Source organism: Castanea sativa, chromosome 1 (assembly GCF_040712315.1).
Source record: "Castanea sativa cultivar Marrone di Chiusa Pesio chromosome 1, ASM4071231v1".
Classification (NCBI taxonomy): domain Eukaryota; kingdom Viridiplantae; phylum Streptophyta; class Magnoliopsida; order Fagales; family Fagaceae; genus Castanea; species Castanea sativa.
The window spans coordinates 21,713,427-21,724,952 of record NC_134013.1 but is presented as its reverse complement, the minus strand read 5'-3'; the positions used below and the strand labels follow the sequence as shown (position 1 = coordinate 21,724,952).

At 37.0% G+C, this 11,526-nt stretch overlaps 1 protein-coding gene across 1 annotated transcript; it reads left to right on the top strand.

The window, feature by feature from the left end:
- Nucleotides 1–9,714: 9,714 nt before the first annotated feature.
- LOC142622585 (glycosyltransferase BC10) lies at nucleotides 9,715–10,818 on the top strand. Its single transcript, XM_075796102.1, has one exon. The coding sequence runs from the start codon at nucleotides 9,715–9,717 to the stop codon at nucleotides 10,816–10,818; it is 1,104 nt and encodes a 367-aa protein (XP_075652217.1).
- Nucleotides 10,819–11,526: the final 708 nt, after the last annotated feature.

The following is an 11,526-nucleotide window of genomic DNA, read 5'->3' as shown; positions in this document are numbered from 1 at the left end:
GTCCCCCACACCTTGCCACTTTATCGAAACTGAGAATGTACCAACCATAACTTCCATCTTATCCAAAACCCTTTTATCCCACATAATCAAAATACCACCAGCAGTCCAATCAGCCTCCAAAACAACCCAATCCACAAATGGACAACTCCACAAACTACAAACCAGCTGTCTATTCATGCTAGCAATTTTCATTTCTTGCAAACAAACAACATCACACTTCCACTCCCGCAACAAATTCTTCACCACAAGTCGTTTTCGAGGATCATTTAGACCTCTAATATTCCACGAAATCATTTTTATCTTCATTACCACAAAAATAGCCCCTCCTACTGACACCAACACAAACCCAACCCACCCCTTGCCACTTTATCGAAACTGAGAATGTACCAACCATAACTTCCATCTTATCCAAAACCCTTTTATCCCACATAATCAAAATACCACCAGCAGTCCAATCAGCCTCCAAAACAACCCAATCCACAAATGGACAACTCCACAAACTACAAACCAGCTGTCTATTCATGCTAGCAATTTTCATTTCTTGCAAACAAACAACATCACACTTCCACTCCCGCAACAAATTCTTCACCACAAGTCGTTTTCGAGGATCATTTAGACCTCTAATATTCCACGAAATCATTTTTATCTTCATTACCACAAAAATAGCCCCTCCTACTGACACCAACACAAACCCAATCCTCTATCTCCCATCATAATTCTCCGAAGTGATCAAGTTTCGCAGCTCTCTACGTCCCTTGTGTTTGGACTTAGCCACTTTTTAGCTACTTGTTACTTTTCAGTGTAACACATTGGCTACCTCCATCTTAGTTTCTTGCCTTTGTAAGAGGGCAATACACAACTTCTCATGTCGGGTCGTTGACAACCCTACCAATTTACTGAAACTAGGAATTTTGTGTTTCACCCACCCAGAAATATTTAACTTAGCCTCAATACTCAAGACCTCAGTGACCGCCTCCAACTCCGCCGAAGTTGTCGACGCACTCGGAGTAATAATTAGCAAAGGTAAACAATCCGACAATTCTGCTTCACCAGAGCCCACACAAAAATTAGCTACATCTTCCACAAGCATGACCTCCCTAGGAAGGTTTAAAAGTTCCTTACTAGAGGAGGAATTTGCCTCCTTACCCGATTCTCCAAAACCCATTGACCCACCTCGCAAAAATTCCAAATAAAGATCGGGGAAAGAAAATCCAACCAGTCGTGGCATGAATTCAAGAGTCACCGACCACATATCTTCAGAAACCAACCCACCCGACCACCTACTTGAGCCCAAAATATTATTCCGGTCAGAACTATACCTGAAAACCGTATAGTAAAGTTTCTCGGTGCAACCAGACTCTCCTACTGGTGAATCACACCACGGCTGAGCAAGCAAACCTCTATCTGCATCGGTCTACATCGCCGTCGCCGGGAAAACCACATGCAACTGAAGGACCGAGAAGCTCTCATCATTCTCGCTCCTTGACATCTCTATCGGCACCATTAAACCAGATGGAAAGACCGTGGGATTCTCCTCCAGTCCATTGGGATAAGATGTAGGAGGGATTGGGCCTAAAAATGAGTTGGAGCATTCCCCGACCCTTAAGTGACATGGGCTTATACTCATCAGGCTTGAATTAGATACATTGCGGGCTTCCAAGTTTTTTGGGCCCAAACTGATACCCACCTCCTCCTTCTGTTCAATGGAAGCCCGTATCACCCATTTAAAAGAAGACTTTCCACCTTTGGAATTATCCCAAGAAACCTGTCGTTTCCCATTCTCAGCCACCTGCACTATTAATCCCTTCCCAGACCAACGTGACTCCCTCAAATCACCTCCCTTCCCATTCTCAGTTTTATTTGAATTCAAACTAAAACTTAATGGAGATCTTATTTTATTTTGCACCAATAATTTCTCACCTAAATTAATACCCAAATTAATGCTCCTCTCTCTCCCCTCCCTTCCCCTCACGGCTGTTGTACCAGGCTGACCCACTGGAACATCCATAACTTGATTCTGATATTGTTTCAGGTCCACTACCATCGTTTCCTTGGTCCTATTCAGCTATTTCTCCCCCATCGCCCCATCTACGATATTCTGTCCTACATCCTTGGTTTTATTGATCGATTGAATACCACATTTTGCTTGCACTGAACCCTTTATTGTCTCAACAAAAGACCGAGATATATGAAACACTGAATTATGTTTTTGTGTCTGAGAGATAAACTTTACATGGCCTGAATGACCAAAAGCATACTGATTAGGTTCTAACATCTTCCTCAGTTCTAGGCCAAATACCTTCCAACCATGTTTTTCTTTACCTTCAAGGATTATGACAGACCTCCAAAGCCCACCAACTTTGAGTTCTGACACTAGCAGGAATTAACCAAAGGAGTTTGATCCTTGTTGCAAGGTATAGGCAGTATCACCTTCCCTAAGCGTGAAAAATTGTTTGGGATTTACCCCAATCACCATGTGTTCTATATTTTTCATCAACCATAATGCCGCGCTTTTGCCCATAAACACTGATTTCATGAAGTATTTTCCCCGTTCAAAGATTTGTAATGCAAAGAAATTCCCTCCTTCCTCCACCACCAACTGAAAAAGCTTCGATTCAATGAAAAAACTACGTATCCCTCCCATACTGATGAAAAAGAAAAAAGATTCAGAAAAAACAATATCTGACTAATCTGAGGTAGTCGGGCTTCCAATCTTGCTGCTCAAAAAATTGGGTTATAGATCCACCCTAAAGGGTGGGAAGCCTTAACCGGATGTATAGGTAATAGGAGAGCTCGAAATCAGTAAGAGAGAAGATACAAGCCAATGTAATCAAGACTTTCCATGTTCCTACCAAACATCAACTAGCTGATTTATGGCAAGATCATCTAAGTTTACTCCTATTTTCCCTAAAACCAGGAGCTTTGATTGCACAAACCTAAACACATGAAATTACACTTTTAAATTATGAAAGTTGACACTACAACAAGCAAAATTAATGTCAAAACATCTTGAAAATGAAGAAATTAAATTACAATTGAAGTAATATCAGACCTTACATATGTGTAGGCGTTCATCAGACTAAGTTGCAAGTTAATACCTGTTCATAAAATATTTAAAAAGGTATCATTTGATAAAAGTCTGGCATTGCTTTTAAGATCAAAGCCAGCAGCGGTGTCACGGCGAGATTGGTGTCACGTGGTGGGTGTGGGTGTCACGTGGGTCTACGAGATAGGTCTCACCGCTCTTGCGTGGTGGCGGCGTCACGGCGTGGGCAACAGCAAGATTTCAATCTCTCACCTCGCGTTTTGGCAGCTTCACTCATGGCATAGGCAGCGGCAAAGTCTCTCTCACTCTGAGGGTCCGTTTGGATATAGCTGAAAACTGAAAATACTGTAACAAAATAATTTTTAAATGTGTGAATAGTGCCGTGAGACCCATTTTTAATGAAAAAGTAGTTGAAAAGTGCATGAACAGTAACCGCACAGTACGTAAACAGTGAATGAACAGTACGTGAACAGTACCCACACAGTGGATAAACAATAATTTTGTCCCCTGGTTGAAACCCGTGCGCAGGAAAAAAAAAAAGACTATAACGCTCAAAACAAAAATGTGGACGCAATCATTTCTATCCAAACCAACCCTGAGTCTCTCGCCTCTCACTGTCTTTTTTTTTAGCCTTAGGTTTTTTTTTTTTTTTTTTTTTTTCCATTTGGACTTTGGAGACTGGAGTCTTCAGTCGGATTGCTGGGTTTACATTTTTGGACTAAAAAACTTTTTTTTTATTTTTACATTTGGGCTGCCTGGGTGGGTTAATGGTTTGTAATTTCAGAGGGGGCCCAAGCTTTTTGTAAGGGCCCAAGTCCTTTTTATTTTTTTTTTTGAAAATTAACCTACTTAAAAAAAAAATTAGGCCAGAGGGGCTAGGCCCCCACCTGTGTCTGTCCCTAACCTTGCGAAACCAATAGGAAAACAAAAACAAAACAAGACTGATAACAATTCAACAATACAAAAGCCAAACGGCAAAAAACCCAGATGGAAAAATAAAGAATAAGGATGAGACATACTGAGATTTTAGTGATGAGAAACAGTGAAGACTTCGAACAAAAGGGCAAAGAAAGAGAGGAAAATCGGTGGCTGTTATCACCGACATTGAAGGAAAGAAGATTTAGGATGAACTAGGGTTTTTTTCGGGCGTAGGATCTTGTGGGCTTTTCAGCTTGTGGACCGAAAATTGAAAATTCAAAAAAATAAAATTGCAGGCGTGAAGGATTCAAACCAAAGTTGCTCGGCAAAAAATGTACCGACTTGCCACCATGCTGATTCAAACAAAGTATAAAGATGAAAATTGATCTTTTAACATCCAATTATGTTCAAATTACACGTTCCAATATTTTATAGAAACAAATACCAAATGGCTTTAGAATAACGAGTTTGTATAAATTTTGCAAAACCCTGAGAGAGAGAGAGAGAGAGAGAGATAAGTGCTTTATGGCACCGACAAGTCTTCAACAACGAAAACACTTCATTGCTATTAGGGATCTCTCAGACTTAGCTAGTGGAGGCTCTGCTGACTCAAATAAGGCTTACATTTATCATTATGGTCGATATGCTAAACTTTCAATGACAAAATTATTTTGATAATTTTTTTTAAGAAGGACTGGGTTGTTTGTTTTTGGTAAAATCGGTCAACTGTGCTTAATTGTTTTTAGTTTTCTATTGGTAATTTTGTTATTGTGGAAATCTTTTGGGATGTTTATTTTGTTTTAGATGGGTCTAAATATAATAATAATTTTATGAAACAAAACTGCATAGAAACTTTAATTGGGGTGGTTATACTCGTGTCGGACACAATCATTTAACACTTCCGCACACGTGGATCTAATGAAAATGCCTAAAAAATATATAACCTGGTGTAGTAGCCTTGGTTGATGACTATTTCATACTGGATCTGTAGATTCAATTCAAGTGTTTATTGAAAATTTTAAAATTGTCAACAATCTTTGTATTGGATTTTTTGCATAACTTGCTAATTGTATAGTCACCCTATTTCCAACCTTAGACACCACAATAAACACACAACTGTGACTAAGTTGCAGATGTTGCCTAAGAACAATTAGAGAACACATAAGGCTATACATCTTTGGTTTTATAGTATATATTGATGATGCATAAAAAATCAGTAAGTTGAATGCTTCGGGCTTCAATGGGCTTGAGATTGCTTGGAAGGCCTGAAAGAAGAAGAAGCACAAGATCAAAGGTTACTAGGGTGAACAGGCCAAGAACCCTCTGATGCTTAAATTAGTTTTCTCTCTTGAATTCAGGAATTTCAACTCTATAAGTGGTGAAAAACTTATTTTGATTTCATATGGCTGAGTCTTTTTATAGTGAGTTTTGGAGTGGTTACTTGTTTAGTAACTTCCAATGGAAGTTAGAAGGTTTCGAACGACACTATGGACAAATTGGAAATAGTCTAATTTTCTGTTCACCATCATATATAAATAATAAAAATATAAATATCAAGAAAATGACCTCAACTATGTTATTTTATAGGGAGGCATGCCACTGAATGTGATGGAAGCTACCAAAGGAGATACGTAGGAAGTTAATTGGTATATTCAAATATTTGTGGAAGAAACCAAGATAATTCCATTTTTTTTTTTTTTTTTTTTTTTTTTTTTTTTTTTTTTTTTTTTGTGAACAAGAGTAATTATAGTGGTTAGGAAAATTTCACGGGACGCTTTTTTTTTTTTTTTCAATTTCAGATCTAAATTTTTTAATAACTTTAAAAAAATTACTATTGTGATGAGCGATTATTAGTAAGTAAAAAAGTGACCTCAGTGATAAACTTAAGTGTAAAATTATGGTCAAATATGAGAAAAGAACTGTCATATGTGATGTTAGAACTGCAAAATGTGAAGATGGATCCGTCAAGTGTGAGAACAAAGTAAAGGAACCACCCAATGTGAAAAAAGAATTGTCACATGTGATGTTGAAACTGCACAATATGAGGTTGGAACCGTCAAATGTGGAAAAAAAAAGGTAAGGGAATCACCAAATGTGACAAAAGAATTGTCACATGTGATGTTAAAATTGCTCAATGTGAGGACTGAACAGTCAAATGTAAGAAAAAAGTAAGGAAATCACCAAATGTGACAAAAGAATTGTCATATGTGATGTTAGAACAGCACAATGTAAGAATGGAACCATCAAATGTTAGAAAAAGAGAACCACCAAATGTGAGAAAAAACGGTCACATGTGATATTGTAACTGCACAATATGAGGAAGGAGCCGCCAAATGTGAGAAAAAAAAGTAAGGGAACCACCAAATGTGAGAAACTGTCATATGTGATGTTAAAACTGCACAATGTGAGGATGAAACCGTCAACTGTGAGAAAAAAGTAAAAGAACCACCTAATGTGACAAAAAAACTGTCATATGTGATATTGAAACCGCACAATGTGAGAATAAAACCGTCAAATGTGAGAAAAAAAGTAAGAGAACCACCAAATGTGAGAAAAACTGTCACATGTGATGTTAGAACTGCACAATATGAGTAGGGAACCGTCAAATGTGAGAAAAAAGTAAGGGAACCACTAAATGTGAGAAAAGAACTGTCACATGTTATGTTAGAACTGCACCGTATGAGGACGAAACCGTCAAGTGTGAGAAAAAAGTAAGAGAACCACCTAATGTGACAAAAGAACTGTCATATGTAATATTGGAACTGCATGTTGTGAAATTTTAAAATACTCGCAAGTATACAAACCGTACCGAAATATAGTTTGACAAGAACGAGGTCGAACCCACAGGGACTTGAATGAATGTAGGAAAATTAATCAAATCTTAACCAAATTAATCCTAATCTAGTTAAATAAAAATTGGTTGTTTTGAAATTAACTAAACTAAGCAAAAGATATAAAGCAATAAAAAGATGTAAACAATCAAGGGAAAAGAATTAAGGTTTTGGAATCCGCCTTGTAAGTCATATCAGCATATATTTATGATCATTAATTTTTCTCAACTCACTACATGATAATCTAGAAATCAATCTTGTTATCATGGAAAATATTCTCATTAAAATCCTTATTTTAAAAATCAAAAGCATGTTCTTCTTCGCTTCTTAAATATAAAATCAAATCATCAATTGTATCTGCAGCCAAACAAATCACAAGATATATCCAATTCTAAAAATCAAATCATAAATTGTATCTATTGACTAACAAATCACAAACGATATCCAATTTTATAATCAAGAATTAATAAACCAAGTATTCAATTAATTAAGACAAATCCTAAATCATGAGAAAAACATGATTGAACTCATATCTAGAATCTCATCTTAGTCAATTAATATGAAGCAAGAACAATTTAAATCATTAAAGAATAACTATTGTGGGAGAAATCAAATCACATAAATATTACTAATAATCCTTAACAAAGTTTCATCCTCAACTCTAATTATAAATTTAGCTACTCATAGTAATTAAAATAAAACACAAGAATAAAATACTAAACATTAAATTAGACAAATAAAATAAAACTGACTGTCATAGAAGTAAACCAAAGAAGTAGCCGCACTCTCTATGTTCAGCCCCCAGCCCTAGCACTAGCCTCCCTTGAATTTTTCCCTAAAGAGCCTTTAAATAGGTCAAGGAATCTTATTACAAGTTGAATTCCCGTTTGGGGAAAATTCCAGATTTTATGGCTTCACTTAACCGACAATTTTTGCCTATTTAACGTCTGAATTCGGACTTTTGGTAAACTACAAAGTTGTAGCCCTTTAAGTTAACTTTTCAGCCCAGCTTGAATTATCTCAATTGGACATCTGAACCAAAAGTTATGCCAAAAATACTAACTGATGTGCAGGCTGGAATCCTAATCTGAATTGAACTTGGATTTTATGCAAATTTCCTTTGATTCCCTGCTCCAATTGGACTTAAATTTAATTGAGTTGAGCTTCTTTAATTTCATCATGGCCCTTGCAAAAGTAAAGTCCATTAGCTTTTTTCTTTACACAAATCCACTTATTTAATTCCATTTTCCTACAAAAGATAAATTCGCGCAATAAGATTCAATTAAGCACAAAATTGATTATTTACCATTATTCCAAAACCAAATATAAAATGCATGAATTACCTCAAAATAAATATGATAATGCTTTCTAACAATGATATAAATATGCAAAATTAAACTATTATCAATGCACATCACTGCACAATGTGAGGATGAAACTGTCAAATGTGAGGAAAAAAGTAAGGGAACCACCAAATATGAGAAAAGAACTGTCATATGTGATGTTGAAACTGCACAATGTGAGGATAGAACCATCAAGTGTGAGAAAAAAGTAAGGGAACCACCCAATGTGACAAAAGAACTGTCATATGTGATGTTGGAACCGCACAATGTGAGGATGGAACCATCAAATGTTAGAAAAAAAAAAAGTAAGGGAACCACCAAATTTGAGAAAAACAACTGTTACATGTGATGTTGGAACTACACAATGTGAGGATGGATCCGTTAAATGTGAAAAAAAAGTAAGGGAACCACCAAATGTGAGAAAAGAACTGTCACATGTGATGTTGGAACTGCACAATGTGAGAATGAAACTGTCAAGTGTGAGAAAAAAATTAAGGGAACCATCCAATGTGACAAAAGAATTGTCATATGTGATATTGGAGCCGCACAATGTGAGGATGGAACTGTCAAATGTGAGAAAAAAAAAAGTAAAAGAACCATCAAATGTGAAAAAAAAAAAACTATCCAAGTGATGTTGGAACTGCACAATATGAGGATGGAACCGTAAAATGTGAGAAAAAAGTAAGGGAACCACCAAATGTGAGAAAAGAACTGTCACATGTGATGTTGGAACTGCACAATGTGAGGATGGAACCGTCAAATGTGAGAAAAAAGTAAGGGAACTACCAAATGTGAGAAAAAATTGTCACATGTAATGTTGGAACTGCACAATGTGAGGATGAAATATCAAATGTGAGAAAAAAGTAACCTGATGTAGCAGGTTACCTACTAGTGGGTACCGTATCCCTCCTTTTTTGGGGGATGCCGTAGAATTACTCATTGGTCTGATGATGATAAGCTATTATCAGAAGCGGAACCTATAGGTTGAAACTCTAAAAATAAAAAAAATAAAAAAAAAGAAACCTTACAATACATGAGCTGAAAGTAGTTCCTCATTTTTTTAATGCATGTGAGGCCCACACATTAGAACCCTCATACTCAAAAAAGGTATGTCCACCTCATTGCATTTTAGCCACCTACAACATTGTCATGATATCCAACAACCCTTTTCAAATCCAACACATCAGCTACCATAAAAAGTAAAAGTTGCCAAAATTGCACTGTGATAAGTCAGAGATTATGGAAATTTCATCAAACCTCAACCTATAAATTGAAACTAACAATCGTGATTAAGTTGTAAGTTTTAAGATTATTGGCCTCAACAACTTCTTCATGGTATTAAATAACTTCCTTATGTTAATAGAGAATTCACACCTTAGGCATTGAGTTTGACCATAATTGGGAAATTAGGAATCTAACTTTACTTGTGCCATTGATTTAACATACTAGTACTTAGGAAAAGAAAAATTAAAGCCCTCCTCCAAATCCCATTTTCTCTCTCTAAATCACTCTCTTTCGCACTCCACTAGATTCTTTGAGCCAAAGTCACTCCATTTTTTCTCTAAACAAATAAACCATGTTGTGCCCCACTCCAGCCTCCCTTCTTTGTGCTCTTCTCCTTTACTTACCCCTTGCCATTATTTTCACCATCATAATCATAAACCATACCACCACCTATATAAATGAAAACCCGCAAATTATTATTCAACCTAGGCTCCACAATTGCACCAAACCCCCCTCTATACCACCAAATGATGATGATGAGCCACTCTTCAAGCTTGCCTCGCAAGCGAACCCAAAACCCACTTCATTTCAACCAAAAAAGCTAGCTTTCATGTTCCTAACCAATACTCCTTTCCCATTTTCACCACTTTGGGAACTATACTTTAACCAAACCACCCTCTTCAATATCTACATCCACGCTGACCCAACACGCTGCTATGACCCACCATTCTCAGGTGTCTTCACTAACCGAGTCATACCATCCAAACCCACCCGTCGATACTCCCCAACTCTCATCTCAGCGACGCGTCGATTACTCGCTCATGCACTTCTCGACGACCCATCAAACTCTATGTTCATCCTCCTTTCCCCATCATGCATACCCATCCATTCCTTCAACTTCACATACAAAACCTTAACAAGTTCTGACAAAAGTTTCATTGAGATTCTCAACAACGAGGTATGGACCTATGACAGATGGGCGGCGCGTGGGAACAACACTATGCTTCCGGAGGTGAAGCTGGAGGATTTTCGGATTGGGTCCCAGTTTTGGGTGTTAACACGTAAGCATGCCAGGATCGTTGTGAGTGACCGTAGGCTTTGGTCTAAGTTCAAGTTGCCGTGTGTGCATTTCTACACGTGTTTCCCTGAGGAAAGTTACTTTTCTACCCTTCTAAGCATGAAGGACCCACTAGGGTGTGTGCCAGCGACACTCACACATGTGGACTGGAAGGGCAGCGTCAATGGGCACCCTCGGACCTACAATGCGAGTGAGGTGGGACCCCAGTTGATCTTGTCATTAAGAAGACAAAGGCCTAGGTATGGTCATGATGGAATGATCATTTCTGATTTGTCTGTCACAAAAAGACATGACCCATTTTTGTTTGCGAGAAAGTTTTCCGTTGACTCAATCCAACCGTTGATGGGTATAGCCCATGATGTCATATTCAAAGATTAGAATGATGTTGTTTTTGTTGTTCTAAGGTTTTGAATTTGTGTAAGTTTACGGATAATTGAATAAAGAGATTGGAGGAGGGGGACCAAGCAAAATTAAGTGTTAAAAAAAGAGAAAAGAGAAAAACCCAATGGATTGTGTTTTGTATTCACTCCTCTAAAACATAGACTTCTTGTTCCAATTTCACTCACTAAATGGATCGAGGAGATCAATTTGGGACCATAGTGGCAATAATAGGGTTTTTTTTCTTCTTTGAAAGACAAAGTTTATTTTATAAACACAAATTAATATAGAGAGAGAGAGAAAAAAAATATCTATTGAATTCCCTAAAAAAATAATATAGAGAAAAAAAACTCTCTCTTAACTTTTATAAAAAGTTTTATACTCAAATTTGTTTTAGTATCAATTTAGTCAAATTAAGTATTAAAAGCTTAATATTGTCTACTTAATTTTATGATTAAATTGTATTTTATACTTTTAAAATTTTGGGTACTTTTGTAGGCTCAATATCCCAAATTCCACGTACTGGAATTGCCCAAGAAATATACCTTAGCCAAGTGAGCTAGAGGTAGAGAGTTTGAGAGTTGTCACCTAGTTTAAGTTCCCAAAACAATTTTAACTCCCGTGTAGAGATCTCATGACCCAAGCTATGAGTCTAGAGTTAGGGTACAGATTTGGGAAGATGTTAGACACTCAAGCTCATTTGATCAA